The following is a 19,112-nucleotide window of genomic DNA, read 5'->3' as shown; positions in this document are numbered from 1 at the left end:
ATTCTAGTTGAGGGAAATTGTGTTTATCCTCCAGCCCAGTTGAGTGGCCACAACAGTCACCAGTCATCCAGGCTACCTGCGCCAAGGCCGTCCTATTTGTGTAAGTGTTGCTTGACTTGCAAATAGCCGGGCGCCTGCAGGTCTTCTTTGTGTCTTGTTTATCTTGACTGAACCCCCTGAAACCCAAGCCCCTGTACACCCCCAGCTTTAAACATTTGATTTCACCGGGGACTTGAGAGCTTGTAAAAGAATATTTTCAGTTTGGTTATCCTCTGAAGAAGCATTTGTTTATCCAAGTACTTTGCAAGCATTTTGCTGCCAGTACCGCCACAAATATGTATTAAGATAGTAATGAATCTTAAAGGTTAGCAGAGGTCTTGGGTGCTGTCTAAGTTTTGAAGTCCTTGAGAAATAATAAAATGTTTTTGAGAAACAAACAGCTTGTTACTTAAAATAATATTTTTGAAGGAAAGAAAAAAAAAGAAGACCTTTTCATCTGAATATAAATCATGACTCACTAAGGAGGATAAAAAAAAACCATAACAAACATGGAAAGAATTGACATTTGACTCATTTGCATCCATAAATAGAATGAGTCCTTTTCTGAAGTTATCTAGGAAGCCACATTACTGACTCATATCATAAAATACTGCCGCAAGGTGTTCTGCTCCACCACCTTCAACCTGCCACCTCTCCTGAACCTCTCTGTAGAATAATTAATTTACCTCCTCAACCCCTTGAGGAACGGTAATGGAGGAGAATTGATTTAAGCACCGACGAAAGGGCTGACTTCTCTTTGGGGAGCTCTAAAGTTGACAAATAATTTTCCCCCATTCGTGCTGTTTTTGGAGCTGCGGTTGAGAGGGTCTTACAGATCCGATAAATAGCTTAAGAGGGAGGGAAAAATAACACTTTTACTCAGGCTTTTATGAAAACCGCGCCTCTGTCACTGAAGCCGTTCGTCGCTGTTGTGCCGCAGAGGTTATGTGCCGTCGAGAAATAAATGACCCGTTGCGTGAGTGTGGGCACGTATCTGCTACCCAGAGGCCTCCTGCTCCTTTTGTCATAAACAAACGGCTGAAAATAAAAGGGAAAATGCCAAATGGTGTTAGCTGCGAATTACCTGCTGTGCTGTGGGCGCTCGCGATGATGCGGCGAGGCAGCTCTCCAGGCGTCAGAGCGGTAGGATCACGGAGCAGGAAGGACCGTCAGGAAGAGCTGTTAAATGCCAAAAACGTGTTGGTTAAAACCTGAGCTACGACTTGATTTTGACCCACGATCGACCCTGCCATTTGCAGCAACAGGGGGAATTCTCGCAGCATTCGACGAGCGCTCAAAACGTGCAGATGAACGACTAGAAAAAACAGGGCAGCTAAAGTCTCTCATAACCCTCGGGCGAAATGGAGGGCACAGGGGAGAGAAGGGAAAAAGGCGAAGAGCTGAGAGCGAAGGAAGAAAGTGCTGCTAAATGTTTTTTGTTTTTAAAGAATCAGCCACTCATTCCAAGGGTCCAGGTTAAAAAAATACACGAGTTCCCCCTTTAACACCCGCAGCGTCACATAGGAGGCTGTTTACATCCACTATATCTCTCTCTAGTAATGAATGAAGAAGATGGATCTCTGAATAATTCTAAAATATGGACTCAACATCTATGAAGTATTAGGAAGGCAGAGACGCCAGTTTTTTTTTTTCATTTTCTTTTACTGCCTCAGTGCAGCAGTTTATTAGCAAGCCATCACTGTCTCAGTCCAATTACCTTTAGGGGAACATGTTCCATTTCTCCCAACCTTCATTTTATTCCTGAGAGATCCCTAATTAGTTTCCAAGTCGCTGTCCGCGGGAGGCGAGGTAAGCCTTGAAACAGAGTAACGGACGTGGAGGAACATTAAACCTTTACGGGCTTCCAGACAGATGTTAAAAAAGACAGCCAGCGCCCAGCGAGTGGATGTGCTGGTAAACACCAAAGATGTGTGGCGATGTATGAGCGCTCGGAGACAGAGGGGCGGTGGATCACTTTATCGTGACACTTAGATGACATAGTAGTTATATAAGGACCCCTTGGGTGATCCGCTAAAGGATTTTTCCCACTTATATGAAGGGAATTTTAGTCGTGGTGGAGAGACCTGCTCTGTTTCCTGTGTCTTTTCGTCACTTGTCTGGCTTTAGTCCTCCTGTTGCTGTTTTGCAGTGAATGAAGCGTGAATATGAAGCGACTCGGTCCTCGTCAGTCCATTACCTGCTCTCCCTGCTTCTCATTACAGCCTCTTCCCTCGGGACTGCAGAAAACGTGCACTCTGACTGCAGGGCCCTTTCATTCGATTATGCTAATGTCAGGTGTTCCCATTGTGCCCTGGATTGTGTGCATATAATAATATGGCACTTTTGTCAACACTTACAGGGTACAAACATCAGTGGACAGAGCATTTAAAAACCATATGGGCCTGAAGGATATTTAAGAATTATTGGATGTATTTCATGCACCAAAAAGTATGTTGATTCATTTTGCGCTTTCTGCCCTGAATCAACAAGAAGGTCTATGCTCATATGATTTATCGATTGTTGTGTATGGTGGAAGGTTTGAGTTCAGAGACCACAGCTTTGTCTCTGGGCTATGCAGTGTGGACGACTTGAACGTCGATGACTCAATTTCTCTCTGAGCCGAACAGGGCGGTATGTTTACTGGGGAGACTACAGGTCGCAATAGTCAGGCTAATCAAGGATATCTGTTTATTTATCACCACATACACTTCTGGAAATTGGCCTAGTGTCTCCTTAAAAAAAATCTCCATTGTAGTCTCTCTTACAGTTGTTGAAACAACGTGGCCCCTGGTCAAAAAACATCCGGTGGCTTCACCCTCACAATGTTGACACACAGTCTCTGGACTGGCAGCCTCCTCACCTGTAACTCCACCACCGTCCCCTCCACCTCTCGATATGAAAGTCAGGTCATAAACATGTTGGGTGAACGTGATATGACATTTTTTTTGTAGAAACAGATAACAGTGGTTAGGGTTAGAGTTGTCTTTTATTGTGGTGACTGGGCTGACTCGTGACTCCCAAAGGGTTCATTATTTAATTTAATTTTAAGGAGTTTTGAGGCCTGGAGTGGTGCAAGTGTCTTCCCCAGGTTTGGAACTACTGCTAAGTCCATAGAAAATGGTCTGTTGAGAAGAGCTCAGCTGGTTTGTGCCCATACCTCGACCCCATCCAACACCTTTCGGATATCAGCTGTCAAGGGTCGAGTAATGGTCTCGTGTCTGATTAGGAGAAAAATACCTGCAGCCGGGTGTAGAAACCTGGTGGAGGGCATTCGCAGGAGAGCAGAGGCCGTTACAGCAGCAGACGAATGTCCCTGGTTCTGGAGTGACAGTCACATCAGGGTGCAATGTTTGGTTGCCAACACATACTCTACAAAAACATACACTATTCATGCAGGAATACATCACATATAGTTTTGTGGCAGCATTATTCACCATGCATGCAGACAGGGCAGACATCATATGGACTGAAGTAAGGAAACATGCATTTTTAATCCAAGTTCTGAATGAAAAATAAAAGTTTAATGCTCGACCGCAAATCCTACTGAGGTAATATTCATCATTGTGATTCCATCTCCCTGCTGCAAAGAATCCTGATGTTCACTCTGAGTGCCTATCACAGCAGATTGTCCTCCACAGCAAACAACACTTCGAACATGACAGCTGTAACAAGAATTTAAGACATCTACGGGAGGCCTGCAGAACAAAATATCATACTACTAATCTCCTCATTTGATCAAAATGAAAGAATGAGAATTAAGTTGAATGATGATGCCTCTCTGTTGAGCTGCATGCAGTCGGAGGTCTTCTGCTTCTCTCTCCTGCACGCAAATGAAAATACAGTCACTTGGGGCTGGTTGAATTCACTGCAAACCAATTTCCTCCCTTATGAAAGCTTCGCTCGGAGCTAAATTGGAAATTAGCCGCAATTCATTGATGGCGGCGAGATTGTTTCTAAATGTGCATTGAAGTTTTAAATTAGAAATATAACTGCCCCCAATCAATAAACGATTATGATGAGTCATTCTAGTCAGGCTTGGTTTAACCAAATGCTGGAGGCAGTTTCAGTCCAAGGTTTGATTATTTTACATGCTGGACGAGTCAGTTATGAGACCAGAATTAATGCAGCAGTGTCTTGTAATGACAAAAACTGTGCCTACTCTCTTATTTAACGCATACAAACTATTAAAGTGGCTATAGTTGATATTTTTCTAATAACAATATCATAAATATGACAGTCAAGTAAAACCACTGGATATATTTAACAAGACATGTTATCAGGTGATATTCCAGCTGTTAGTGACAAAAAATTAGGACACTGTATGAGCTGACGTTTAAACATTTGTAAGAGTGAAACTGCTGGATATTTTTATTGAGATGTCGGGACATTTTCCATGCTATGTTTGTGCCAACAAAGATGGATATTGTTGACAAGATGTTGAGACTAATGGAAGCCATGTTTGTGACAATGAAAAAGGATATTTCTGCACAATGTCAGAAAACCAGGTAGCTTTCAAGCGAGAGTCCACGGTTCGAGCTGGGTTTTCAACCTTTGTGAATGCTCAACCATTAAAAAAATGTTTAATGTGACACTTTCCAGTCATGTAAGTGGCAATAAAATAGGATGTTTTTGACAAGACGCCAGCACGTTTTCCAGAAAGGTTTAAGTAGATGGTGTGAGAGTGAAACCATTTTCACTGGAATGTAGTCCAGCAATGTTTGTGACCACCAAACCAAGTCAGACCAAACTAGATGGCTTCCAAGTGAGAGACCACTGTTGCAACATTACCATGGTTAGATTTAGGCAGAAAAAACACTTTGTTTTAGCTGGGAAAAGATCATGTTCTGGCAAAAAAAATGCCTGTTTAGGTCGCCACAAACATGGCTGGAAGTTGTCCCGAGGTCTCATTAAACATATCCAGTGGTATCACGCTTTAATGTTGAAACACAGTCTTGAACTGCGGTCACTGGCTTCCCAGTCTCCCTACAATCCCCTCCACCTCCTGATATGATAGTCAGGTCACGAACATGAAATGTAAACATAGCCTACAACATGCATAAATGTGAATGTATCAGTGGCTACTGGAAATGTTGACATTTTATCCTGCAGGAGGGCTGCTGTTCACTGCTGAGATTTATATACGACTTGTAAATACTAAATTAAGTTTCTAGTAAAGAGCACATCACATTTTTATAACTTTTTTGTCCTTCCTTCTCCTTACAACATTAATAACCTGCTTTTGCTGAGTCAGATTGATACATTTTGCTGTAAAAAAAAAATAATAAAAATCTGTGAATGGTGCCAAATGTGTCAGCGGTGGATGTGATTTACCTGAGGACGTCCCCAGGTGTCCTCAGCTTCCACCACTGGAGATGCTCAGCAGAGCCCTGCAGGGGCCTGCCGACCATTTCTGCCTTCCCTCTCACTCAGACATGCGGCAGTCCATCACGACCAAGTTATGGAGCAGTGTAAGAAGGGTATTTAATCAACTGGATAAAAAATGAAGTGGAGTCATTACAGCGGAAACCTCTGTGGCCCTGCGATAAACTATGACGAGAAGCCTCACAATGTGCAACTCTGCTCTAAATTACAGAGCAAAGAAATGAGTGAAAACCGATGATTTTTGAGGTTCAGCTCATTAAAAGATTTTTTACTCACTGCCAAAGTAGGAATAATGATTTGTGAAGAATCGAGCTGCAGGCTGGGAGAATGGGAATCATAATAACCGGAGCGAACGTTACTGCACACTACTGAACGACCTGAGCAGACAGTTGTGAGGATGATTTACTGAATGTGTTTTGGAAGGCTGGATGTTCTTTGTACACGGACGCGAGCTCTTGAAATTGATACCATATTGAATTTAGAAATGATACACATACTGTGAAAATTTGCCGGCAGTTTAAAGGCAAAAGATTAAAAGATTCACACATGTGCTGATGCGCTCCGGCCGTAGATCACAGTTATCTCACCAGAGAGCGGGGGTCCATTTAAGAGGCAATCCCTCTCAAACATTACTGCGTCTACAAGATATATGATTTATTATTTGGCTTAGAGAACGACTTTTCTGTGCATCGAACTTGTTTTATGGCTCGCACATACACAGCGGGAGAGGATGGATATTCCTCCTCCACCACAATCACCATTTAGCATATTTCCAATGCCGTGTTTGCAGCTTCAGCTGCAGTAGATAATCTCATTCCACAATATGTGCTGTGCAATGAACTCTGGGACCAGGAATGTGAAAATGAATTCAATTTGATTAGTATTCCTTCTCCTATGTCTGTTTGGAAGAGTGAATACAGTGTGTGGCTGCACTGCTGGGAGACTGTTTTGGTCAGATTATCCAGCATTAAAAATGTATACATGAAAGAACTGCTGCTGTCTGCGACTACAGAAAACATCTAAAATAAATGTTGCCCTTTTAATTGGTGCCCGAGTTCACTTTACTCTACAGGCTGAAGAAGAAAACCAGACCCCTGCTTTTCTTTTGGGTTTTTAATGAATGCATTTCAGATTCTACAAACACACAGAAATGGAACACGAGGGTTTCATTTTGGACTGCTTCTGATATTTTGGACCTAATTTGTCTCAATCAAACATCACTTCAATAGTGCCAGAGGATCCTTTACTTGAGCACAAGATGCCAAAATGTATCAAACTTTTAGATTTTGTGTTCAAGCCAGAGTTAAATGAAATGACTTTCTGTGCAGTTTTGTCAAAGAATACATCAAAGTAGGAAAAAAGACAAAGCAAAGGTTGGAACTACTCTGGTTTAACCTTTTTAAGGGTTTTTTGTTAGATATGTCCAGAATGTAAAACACTTAATAAAAGAACTGACATTATCAACATATGAAGAAACGTGAAGAATCCAGGGTGTTGAAATTGTGTCAAGACACTGTGTCACAGAGATGTCTGCTGATGTTAGCATGCTAACCAGCTAGCTTCAGCCTGTCCTGTCTCCTCATACCGTGTCGAATCACAAGAGGCAGTCTGATAGTTCCCGTAGTTTCAACTGGGTGATAAATGTACGCTGCCAGTGTAATGGAAGAGCAAAATAAACCCACAAAATATTAAGAAAATGAAAAACTCCCTCTTCTTCTCTCTTACAGCTGCTGTAAATCACCTCCATACTTTATTGTTCCGGGCTAACTCTAGGGCCGCTGGCTATCCGAGCCATGAGTTCAGTGGTGAGCTAACGGTAGTTAGCTACGGACAGTGATTGCTAGTAAAGAGGAGCAATAGTCGTCTACTCTGGTCATATGCTGCCCAGTTAGGTTTTTGGAGCTACCTTCAAATTCTGGCCATATTTTACAAATTACACCTTTAACCATGCATTGTGGAAATACAATACAGGATAAAATAGGTTAACGTGTTCAATTAAGTACAGTTTTTGCCTGATATAAGAAATAAAATAGAGACTACAAAAGGTTTTAGTTTCTAAAATTAAATCTAAAGTTCCTGTGTTAACTTCTTTGACTTAATCAGGCTCTCAATATATTTCTCTGACTCCTCTCTTCTTGTTTACTTCATCCTTTGAGATCCCAACAAGCCCTGACATGTTTAAACGGGTCGCTACTGCCCTCTGGTGGGCACAGAGCGTACGGGGCCTCCTGAGCTCCTGGGAGAGGAGAAGCTGCAGATGTGGGAATTGGGGTTTTCCAGATGTTCGTTTGAATTATTCACAGCCCTGGCATCTAAAACCTGTTTTCAAATACTCACGTCATCCAGTTTAGAAGGAGTGCATTTCCAGAATCAATACTTTCCTTTAAATATTGATAAATTCGCATTTTGATGCAGATTTATTAATGATTTTTCATGGAATTTAAGCAAAAAAAAACGTTATTTTATTATGATTCACTAGAAAATGATCCCAATATGTGTAATCCTCAATCTCCACACAGTGCCAAACCATTCATCAGTGGCATCAAAATCTAAATATTATCTTTGCAGTGCAGATCATCTGGCATCATCAGTGTGTGCTGCGGTAACACACCGCACATTGTGCACGCACATTTAAAAAAAAAAAAAAAAATCCTTTCACACTCGCGGGAGACGCATGCGCGGAGAGGAGACCGAGTGGTTTGTGTCAAGTCGAGGCAGACGGATGTGATCGAGCCAAAAATCACCTGTATTCTGGCATTCATGGTGACACAGTGAGTACACGTTTATTATCACTTGACTCTCGGCTTGTGTGTTGGATCAGTGGCTCTCTCGTTTTTGTGCGCATATTTATTTATATATTTTTTTCTTAATGGAGAATAAAAGCGGATGAATTTCAGGGATCCAGTTCGGCTGCTGAAGCGTCTTGTATGTTGGATGTTCCCAACAAGCAGAAATTGTATGATTCATCTTGAATTCGTGCACGTGAAAATGATAAAAATAAAAATAAAAATAAAAATAAAAAATCACCGATCAAACGTGAATATTTGCAGATTTCTTTTCTTTTTTCTTTTTTCTTGCTCGGAGGATGAATCCTTCTGACTGAATTATCAGCTCATCTGATCAGATCATTTCATTACGTTTCTATAAATGGCTGCACGCTGCTTCCTTCGGGCTGCTTGTCATGAATCGACCATCATGAGTGTGCGTGAGTGCGCGCACGTGTGTGTGTGTGTGTGTGTGTGTGTGTGTGTGTGTGTGTGTGTGTGTGTGTGTGCATCCTCCCGTGGATGGATGCGACTGATGGATGCTGATTGCTGCGGTCCAACAGTGACGCCTTGTCGCTGTCATTACTGCTCATCCCCTCATAGACAGAGAGAGAGGAGAGGAGGAGGAGGAGGAGGGGAAGAAGAGGAGGAGGAGAGAGGAAGGAGGTGGTTGCTCATCACAGTTTTTGGTTTTTCTGACATTCAGCATGATCCAACAAACCGGTGGGGACGTTTGCCATTGGATTTTCTCGGGCTGCTTTGCATGAAAGCTGAACCTGAACGCACCATTTGTTTATTTTTTTTACAAAAACGTCGATTACCTATTGAGGCTGCACAGAAGTTGACCCCACCTCAAATGGTACGTTTGTCAATAGTCAATCCAAGAATGGATGGATAAGGCCTCCCTCTTCCTCTCAGATCCTCCTCTGTCTTGAATCTCCTCATGTTTATGTGTGGTGCTCCAGCTTAATGCCGTAATAATCTTCCAGTGAATCCCCCCTCACACCCTCCTCCTCCTCTTCCTTCTCCTCCATCTTTCTCACTGTGGTCTCTCTCTTCCTCCTCCTCCTCCTCCTCCTCCTCCTCCTCCAGTCCATGGGCTCAGAGCGGGTGGAGATGCGTAAGAGACAGATGCAGGTTCATCAGGAAGCAGCTGCCAGTGTCCTCCAAGCGCGCCACAGTATGGGAAACACCCCCACCAACGCCTCGAACGCCTGCTGCTTCTGCTGGTGCTGCTGCTGTAGCTGCTCCTGGTAATGAACACTCCACCGTCCTCCCACACAGACAGCAGGGCCGGAGACAGGCGAGGGGAGACGCGAGGTCTAAGAGCCCCTTTCAGTGAAGACCGGGAAGCCTTGGCATCATCTCGTCCTCCACTGGGTGTATTCATGGTTCAAATGACAGTTTTGGGTGCTTTTTTGCTGTAAATGACCAATTCACCCATTATGTAACTGTCATATTCTTCATTTGCTACCATCTTCTGATTTATATCAGATCACACAGCTGCTGGAGCACCTGGGTCTCAAACAGGGGTCTGCAACCCCCAAATCAGGCCTGTCAGCCAGTACTTTTAGGCCCAGATTTGAAAAAGAAAAAAAAAAAGGTGAAGTACAAATGAGGCGCACACGAAGCCTTCTTAGCCTGTGTCTGACCTGCAAAGCCCTGGATTTAAGCGTGTTTGAACAGTGGACTTCTATTTTATTTTCTCCTCTATGTTTATTATCAGTTTTCACATTTGAAAATGAAAAATGACGTGCAAAATGACAGTAAAAAAATGCACCTTTTTAATAATCTTAAAAGTAGTTTGCCAGCAGTGGCGTCTATAGAATCTGTTGGGCAAAAATTCCCAGCGGGCCCCTGAAACCAGTGTTCATCACTGTTATGTAACGAACAATCTGACACCAACTAAAACTGTACAAAATCTAATTTTTTTAAAATTTAGACTATAATAACAGATCAACTAAATTAACAACTAAACAATTTTAATATTGTCAGGTTGTAAAAGTTAAATGTGTCTGTAAATACAAAATACAAGTCATCACCAGCATGTGAAGGACTCACAGTTTTAACATACTGATGTCTGTTTATTGTGTTGCAATAAATCCACTCAAGTAAGCGTGCTAGCCAGCTAGCCACGTCTCGCCCGGTCTGAAGCTCCTGTGGACGCGGTGTAAACACCAGCACTCCCCAGGTGCTACCATTCTGTATTGCTAACTGCACAGCTAACTGGGCTAACTAGCTAACAGCAGCTACAGTTGGCTGCAGATATATATATATATATATATATATATTTTTTTTTTATCTTCAAACCTGAAAATGAAAAGAATCCTCAAATCGGGGGACTATGATCTAATGTGCATCTTGACGTGAAAATGTTTGGGGACCCCCAGGATTAATCAGTTTGTCAATACACAACTGATTAATCAACAACAGATCAACATGTAACTTCAGTAGGCATGCAACAACATCCTGCATGATGAGGGTTTGCGGGTGGATGGAATTTTTTTCATAACGTGTGACGAGTTACACACCATTCATTAAAAGATCAGCACGTTCGCTCTTGGCACAAATCTGGTTTTCTTGTGGACAGATCTGTATTTCTTTTTTTTGTAACAGCCTGTGGAAAATCGCACATCATGTACTTGTGAAGAACTAAATGTGACGTGACAGCAACAAACTGCATCATTTTTATAATCTGAAGTCCCTCTCGGCCTCATTCTGCAGCCGCAGCTAAACAGCGGGTATTAGTTCCTTGTTGCCTCCATCCACACACCCTTTCAACAACATCTCAGCGCTCGCCATCATCCCCAGAAAAACAGAAACGCGCAGTCCTGTGGCCCAGGCTGATCTCATCGGACAGAGGCCTCGGGGGGATTAATCTGTTTTTGGACTCATCAACCTTTTACTTGTGCTTCCTCTGAGAGCGGCCGACCTGTTGTGTAGCAGAACACGGCCATGTTAATTCACTCCACCGGGGATGAGTAATAGGTTTTGACTCTACATCTATATCCATTTCATGTAATTGTTACACGGCTACAACAGCCACATTCCCAGATGGGACGGCTCTCACCTGAGCCAATTAGTCTTCAGCCAGCTGCTCCATCAGGTGTTGGGGACATTTTAATTACGCACAGGAGATCCCCACAGGAAGATGTGGACAATTGACATACTTAAGTATTTACGCAAACGTTCCCAAAGTTCCCTGGAGGTTTGTCCTGAATCTGCCGGTTGTGTTCTATCATTTCAAGCTGGAACTGACAACATACATCCTCTGTTCCAATCGTGTGGCACAGTGGGCTGATGTGCACATTCTAACTCCCTAAATTATATTTAGTAAGAAAAAGAGTTATTTAAAGTGTTCAGTATCCTGGTGGGATCAACTCGATGATGAGCTATTTATGGCCTGTTTCATTGTGTTTTTGCTTCCAGTTTGACTGTTCGGAACGAGGACGAGACAATACAGAGGACAACAATCGAGCGCAGGACGGAGGGAACCCCTAACTGTGAAGACAGGTAATGACCGAGCACCGTGACCCTTCCAAGACACATTTCAACACAATGTGCCATCACTGAGAGAATTTAATAACAATGAACCAACGCACCCACTGTTGTTTTGTCTCTCAGTCTGAAGCCCACTCTGGAAGACGCTCGCTCCTGGCCGATGTCATTTGAAAGGGTGATGAAGAGTGCAGCGGGTCGCAGCTGCTTCCGGCAGTTCCTGCGGACAGAGTTCAGCGAGGAGAACATGATGTTCTGGCTCGCCTGCGAGGACCTCAAAAAGGAGACCAACAAGACTGTGGTGGAGGAGAAAGTCCGTCAAATCTACGAGGACTTCATCTCGATCCTTTCCCCGAAAGAGGTGAGCCACCGAGGCCGGGAGTGCATGTTGCTACGTATATAATGCTGAAATGATCTGGTGGTCGATCACGGGTAAGTTAGTCATCAGCTGATTGAACGGCCATTTTCTGGCAGGTCTATAGACATTCACTGACATTAACTGTAAATAATGGCTTTATTTGTGAAATAAATAATCTGCAGTTCCCCTCATAATCTCCTTTTTTTTTTTTTTTTTTAAAAACAGTCTAAAAACCCAGTAATATTTATTCATATCAAAAGTCGGCTACTTACAATGTATGACGGAGCCTAATCGTTTAGCTTAGCCTAGCACAGAGTATGTAACTCCCTGAGAAACTGTGATTTGTTTTTCAATTTTCGTTTGTGCACAAGATATAAAACCAACATAAAGTGTTGTAATTGGTACACTTTAGAGGTTGTAGTAGGTAGGAGTGATGAGAAGTTTAAAGAGAAACAGTCAAATTCTGCTAATCCAATCTAACAGTGTGGTTCTGGTTGTAGCTTCAAAAACTGTGTTTTTTTCTTCTCATCTACAAACGTGAACAAATGTATTTCCCTAAATGTCGCTCCCCAAAACTGTTGGAACTCATTTTCGCGATTATTCCAACGAATGTGCTAAACATACAGGTGGTTTTTCACATACTGCGTCCAAAAAATTGGTTTTGAGCACTGAAAGTCAATGCTTTCCACGCTAGCTACAAGTGGCTGAAGGAGAACGTGAAGAAACTGCGTGTGTGCATACCCATAAATTTGGGATTTTATCTTTTTTTCATCATGTACGTCACATCAACAATTTCTTTTATCCGCTCATCTTCCCCAGGTCAGTTTGGATTCGCACGTCCGAGAGGTGATCAACCGCAACATGCTGGAGCCGACCTCGCACACGTTCGAGGAGGCTCAGCAGCAGATCTACACGCTGATGCAGAGAGACTCGTACCCGCGCTACATGAACTCCTCGGCATACACGGATCTGCTCAAGAGCCTCGAGGATCCTCCCTCTGAGCCATAGACTCTCCACTGCCACACACTTAGCTTTTCAAAAATGGCGCATGCGTCCCCACCCGAAGGAGTTTTTGTGTTCCTGCTGGATGCCTACTATCTAGAAAAAGACAGACAGGAAAATGAACACTACTTAAAACTGGTCTTTATCCAGCTGTAACTGCTGTTTATTTACCCACGATTAGCTTACCAAAACACTCGGAGCAAACAAGAACAAATGCTAGATCCAGCATCTGTTACTTGTTCAAAGCATATCTATATTTTTATATATTCCCTAGCGCTTGACATTGCACTTTTCTACCTTGTTTAATGAGGGAAAGCATGTTATCTGTGAGCACTGCATTTGTATTTAGGTATATTGTGAGCCTTAATGCATATCCAGTTCTTGTAGAGACAAGTAGGTTTTTCTTTAACAGTAACTTAAGAAGAAGGAAAGTGCCTTGGAATAAGATCTTCTACACTCGCACCTTTGGTCTAACGTGAATGGTGCGACAATGACTTCACATGTTGGTGCTTTCAGCTCTTCTCAAAGATTAAAAAAAAAAAAAAAAAAAAGTTTTTACAACTCAACGAGCTGATACCCGAAAATAGATCTTGTCTGTGTTTCAATACTGTGATATTAGTCATATTATATTTAATTTAAACAAAAACAGGGAACAAGACACTGAATACATGACCATGACCACTGATATATTTGTGTATTTAAAAAAGGAATTTGTGTGAAATAGCTATTTGAATTCTCACAAATTAAATAAAGCACAATCGTATGTTGGGTTTTTTTTGCCATTCATTCATTCACAGAATATTCTTTCATATGGAGATATACATTATTAGAGATGCTTCACATGTGGGTTGCATATTAAGATGCTTTTAATGTGATTGAGGCATATGTGCTTTTTGTCTGAGAATGCTAATGCTAATGAACGTTAAGATTTTGTGTTATTTACTACACATTAGGGCTGCAAAAAAAATCATTAATTCCATGAAAATTAAAAAGGTGCAATATGTAAGAATTGGCCATTTGTTAAATTCATACTCAAAGCAACTGCAGCTGCCCTTATTCAGACATGCAGCTAGCAGTTCGGACTAGGCGCTCAGGGACTGAATGTGTGTTGGTGTTTACACCGCTAGCACAGCAGCATTTGACTGGGGTTAGCAGGTTAACATGCTAACCTGTCTGCAACATAATCAAATGATGCCATTATTGCAAAACTGTTATTTTTCACAGTCTGTTGATGATGTTACTTCATTTTCTGAATGTTTTGACTAAATTTTTACATACTGCCCCTTTAACATTTATTCTTTTTTATAATTCACGTGTAAGTCTACAGGATGTTAAAAACACTGGAAAAATGTCCATTATGTGCTATGAAAGCCCAGGTTGATGTCTTGAAATCGGTTTGGATTGACAACAAATCCAAAAGACAAAAATATTAAAATTTACAATCATTAAAACAGAAGGAAATACTCAAAATTGAGAGGCTGACTGGAAGCAAAAACATGTTTGGCATTTTTGCTGATAAAAAGGCCTTAAACAAATTAATTTATCATTTAAGAAACTAATTTCAGCACTACTACACAGACGCTACATTAATAAAATAAAAGAAAATTTAACAACAGGCCATTTATTGTGAGATAGTATGTAATAAACCAAAAAGTATAGCCCTAGGTATTCCAATACATACGTTTCCTACAGGAAATGGCTTGTCTCAATGGCAATTAGCTTAACAATCAAGCGACTAATGTTACTCTACTGTAACACTGTGTGGCTCCAAAGTCAGGATGCAGCATCGTTACAGTCATGCCTCTCCTGGGCTAACATGTAGCCTTTGTCCTGTCTGGCTCTAAGAGTAGCAGCGTGGTTTTGTTGTCAAGTAAGTCAGTGGTTCCTCGAGTCCACAAAGTCTCGCTGGACTGAGGCCCGAAGGACTCTGATGGTGCTGTGCGGTCGTGCGGCTACTCCTGAGTTCACTCGTCGCTGATGGGAGGAAGCTGCTTCTCTATGAAACGCTTGACATCCACCATTTCCTGCATGGATACACAATAAGACAAATTATACGATACAGAATGCAAGTAGAGTGTTGAATTAAGTGTGACTTTTCCCCCACACTGACCTCTGGACAGGCGCTGTGAGGTAGACCTCTGTACGACTTGAAGACCATGTTATCTGGATTGATGAGGTCTTTCATCTTCGCTGCTGTCTGGCTGCCAAAAGTGAAGGGGACCAGAGGGTCGGAGTCCCCGTGGCATTGCAGAACCTGCATGTCCTTGTTAGCAGTGTTGGCAGAGGCCTGAGAATAGAAGAGATTAGGATTATTATAATCATCTGATTATGACAGATTATGATTTGGCTACGGGATATCCCTCAACTGTAATTCAATTAAAAGAATAGTTCACGTTAACAAGACAAATGAGGGAATTTTATTTGTAATTCAGAGCAATTCAAAATAAGTGTGGTGTTTAGGGCTGTTTTTGATTGTTGATTATTTTCTCGATTTAAGGTTAACGTCGCCAATTTTACAAATAAAAGTCTTTTTAAAAGGTCTTGGCGAATATTACAACAGATGTGAAAAACAAAGCCTTTTGTGACTTCAGGGGAAGCTGAATGAAGTCTGATAAATTGTCTCCAGTGGTAATGTCAGCACCAGGTTTTGAAAAGGGAGAAGAATGTGTGGAATAAAAAAGGTTATAACTGTGGTTCTGCCGTATCAACCAGTGCATTCTAGTGCCTAAATTACCCACAACGCAATTTACCATATTATACTCAGCTTCCTCTGGCGCCTCAAAAGACTTTAACTATGTGCCTTCACATATGCAGTAGTACTCTTCAAGATCTGTAAACACACTTTTGCAGCTCTAGTGAAACTACTTTACATTTTCAACTAACAACATGATGAATTTAAACTTTAAGATAAACAAATTCTTTAATTGTATGTTTCAGTATTTGTTGAAGCTACTTGAAAATAACTTTTCTGTCTTTTTTTGTTGACTGTGGTGTCGCCTTTAGAAAAATGAGGGGTGAAACAAAGTGAAATCTGTCGTTGTGCCAACCCACATAATTCTAAATCCAGCCAAGTGAAAGTCATTTAGAAAAATTATAATAACTATACAGAAATAGCCAATGGTCTCATTTGCTTATGTAGGTCATAACGAGGCATCAGTATTAAACCGAGACGGTTTCATAACAAGATGAAAGTGCCTTGTAGCTCATCTCAGAATCTGCATGTAAGACACTTGTGCAGGTACAGACAGGTGCATGTCGTGTCTGATCTACCTGAGGGAAGGAGTTGCGGAGCGGGAGCCAGCAGCTCAGAGCGACCACTCCAGCCAGCTTCTGCTGAGTTGTCAAAGCCGTGTAGAGTGAAAGTGCTCCACCCTGAAAAAACAAACCAAACACATTTGATTAAAAAAGCCATGGCACAGTCCTCTTGTGTCTATTACTAACAGACAAAACGCATAAAGGAAACAGCATCGTGACTGCAAAGAACGGAGCTAATTTCAGGATCTTAATGTGTGAAAAAAGAGGCCCATCTGTCATTTTTCTGATTTCACTAAATTCAGATTTGTTCATTAGCAGTTAAGTGTTCACACTGTGTGGTCTATCGCAGTAAATCTTGCAGAGCAGAAACTGCACAAAAACGATACGGACAGCTGGTCTGTTGAATCACAGCTCTCAAGTTTTCATATTAGTACTGACCCTTTGATTTATACTGAAAGTTTAGGGGATTACATGCCTGTCTTTTTCTTCCACCCTGGAGTCTCTACTAGTTGCCTGGCAACTGCTCAGGGCAAAGAAATAGTCCTGCACATAATCCACTATAGACAGCAAATTGTAATTTTTACACTTCGGTTTTTGTGCGGATTAAACAAACAAGAAACAACATGTTAATTTGTAAGCTTTAGAGGAGCTAGTGGGTGGATATTTTTACTATTGGACTGAGCCAGGCGAGCATCACTGTTTCCAAGCTAAGCTGGTGCCGGCTGTAGCTACGTCTTAAGCACACAAATATGAAGGTGGTACTGATTTAACTCTCTGCCAGGGAGCAAATACATATTTTCAAACATATCAAACATTACTTGTGCTTGAATCTTACTCACCATTTCCGCCACATCTTTTAACTCAAACCCATCCATTAAATTGCACTTTAAATGTTGCGTTTTAGTTTAAATAGCTTTAAAATACTTGTGGACTCCAATGGAGACTAAACTGGCATGAGCATTGTTTGCAGTTTTGTAACTTCCTCTTTGCGTCTTATCATCAACTGTATCAACCACTGACACCCCTTCAAGTTTCAAGTTTCCTCAGTTCAAAGTAGCAGTTTTAATAAATTGCCTTCTTGATCTTTGAGCATGCTATGGTGAAGCTGTGTTTTGGTGCATCCTATATGTGCCATGTCCTTTTATTCAAATATATGCATTTATATTTACAGAATCTGCCCCATGAAAGTGCACATGCAGTTTACATGTATGCATGTTTTGTTATTCAAATACCTCGCTGCAGCGAATCACAGTCAAAACACGGTTATGTAACTCATCATCTGCGTACATGCCACACCTACCTGTGAAAAACCACCGAGGATAATTCTGTGGGATGGTATTCCATTCTTCACCTCCTGGTCTATCAAGGCTTTAACTGTGGCGAGATTAAAGAAACAAATATTACATTTGACCTGCAAGTAAACAAGCTCTTACAGTAGCACATTCCTATTTGTGTTTATTCCACGAAGATAATGAATAGACGTACTGTTCTCTGATGCTCTCTTAATACCAGCCTCGTCTTCATCCGCATCCAGGCTCAACCCGTAGATGTCAAACCTGTATAACAGAAGACAGAAAAACACCCAGGGCTCACCACACTCACACTCACAACCACACTGTATAGTCAAGTAAGTCTGAATACTGTGACACTCACCAGGAAGGCATGGACATTCTCATGTTCAAAGACACAGGCATGGTGGGACTGTAGTGGAGGGAGAAAAGTGACACACTTTGGCATCACTGCACAAAACATATGAATGTTGCTGTGCCTGTAAGCACAGACATTTACACCCTGTAATTCTAGACTAGACAGGTGCCTTTTTCCCCACTTTCCCAGCACTTGCAGTCACCCTGTAAAAACACCTGGGCTGCTATGAATACTTACGCGTGCGGGCAGATGTATTTCACATGTGGTAACCTGATGCCTGCGAAAGCTTCAGCCCAGCCATGCCTGTCATATTGGATCAGATCAAACATGTTTAAATAAACCTGTATTTGGCTCAGCAACTGAAAAACTTTAATAATGTTGCACCGAATGGGAGAAATTAACCGTCTCCACGTACCCTGTATCACCAAGGCCATGCAGAAAAATTACCTGCAACAACAACAACAACAACAGCACTTCATTGCTCAGGTACAGGCAGGTAGAGGCTAAAACATGTCAGAATTTGGCTGCAGTTTGGCGTGTCGTTAGCTGGGCAGTTAATACAACTCTAAAGCAGCTTTCTGTCCCACTTGAACTGTCCAGAGGTCAGTGTCGTCGGGTTAACTCACCGCCGCAGTGGCTTTCCGGGCAGCAGGCACAATGGCAGGTAAAGGCGCTGACATGTTATTGCCGCACATACAGCGCTGAGGCAGCTGATATGTCGGAACAAGTTAGCCGTGAAGCTAGCTAATAACAGTATCCTCTGCTGCCGTTGTGTGTCGATGTCCGTCCAACTCTGGCTGCCCAATACCACCCAGCTGAAGGACAAATGTCGAGCCAATATGGAGGTGAAGGTACCTCCGCTTCGTATCACCGCTGGCAGTCGGGAATTTGTTTTTGGAAGTTGAATTTTGTGGGAAACGATACACCGACGGATCACACTAACTGCTAGCACGTTTCCAGCAGCGCTGGTACGCCTCGTAGCCCCGCCCCCTTCGCAAGGTGATTGGCTGTCATTAAAGTTCCTTTACAAATGCCAAGCAGAGATTGGTTGGGTGAAATGTCAATGAGCGCTGGTTTTAAAAACGATAAATCCTCATCAACGACAATAAGACACACTTCGGCATGTCAGGGATATAAAAACTGAGATCATGCAACAATACAAACGT

At 42.0% G+C, this 19,112-nt stretch overlaps 2 protein-coding genes across 4 annotated transcripts; one reads left to right on the top strand and one right to left on the bottom strand.

The window, feature by feature from the left end:
- The first annotated feature begins 8,058 nt into the window (after positions 1–8,058).
- On the top strand, positions 8,059–13,807 carry LOC119008638 (regulator of G-protein signaling 20). Of its 3 annotated transcripts, none has more exons than XM_037079175.1 (5): positions 8,059–8,192; positions 9,279–9,439; positions 11,616–11,699; positions 11,811–12,045; positions 12,862–13,807. In XM_037079175.1, exons 2-5 carry the CDS (start codon positions 9,282–9,284, stop codon positions 13,048–13,050), a joined length of 666 nt encoding a protein of 221 aa, XP_036935070.1. In that variant the 5' UTR covers positions 8,059–8,192; positions 9,279–9,281; the 3' UTR covers positions 13,051–13,807. The 3 variants fall into 3 exon arrangements, with proteins under 3 accessions (XP_036935070.1, XP_036935071.1, XP_036935069.1); XM_037079176.1 differs by having other exon boundaries at positions 8,167–8,184; XM_037079174.1 differs by lacking the exon at positions 8,059–8,192 and adding an exon at positions 8,900–9,045.
- lypla1 (lysophospholipase 1) lies at positions 13,808–18,944 on the bottom strand. Its single transcript, XM_037079177.1, has 9 exons — positions 18,573–18,944; positions 18,362–18,393; positions 18,184–18,249; positions 17,953–18,000; positions 17,785–17,855; positions 17,600–17,673; positions 16,315–16,416; positions 15,155–15,331; positions 13,808–15,068 (listed from the first exon to the last, which is right to left on the bottom strand). The coding sequence occupies exons 1-9, from the start codon at positions 18,639–18,641 to the stop codon at positions 15,009–15,011; spliced, it is 699 nt and encodes a 232-aa protein (XP_036935072.1). The 5' UTR covers positions 18,642–18,944; the 3' UTR covers positions 13,808–15,008.
- Between the last annotated feature and the right edge of the window lie 168 nt (positions 18,945–19,112).

This window comes from Acanthopagrus latus, chromosome 19 (assembly GCF_904848185.1).
Source record: "Acanthopagrus latus isolate v.2019 chromosome 19, fAcaLat1.1, whole genome shotgun sequence".
NCBI lineage: Eukaryota > Metazoa > Chordata > Actinopteri > Spariformes > Sparidae > Acanthopagrus > Acanthopagrus latus.
The sequence above is the reverse complement of the archived record's forward strand: the minus strand, read 5'-3'. Positions and strand labels throughout refer to the sequence as shown.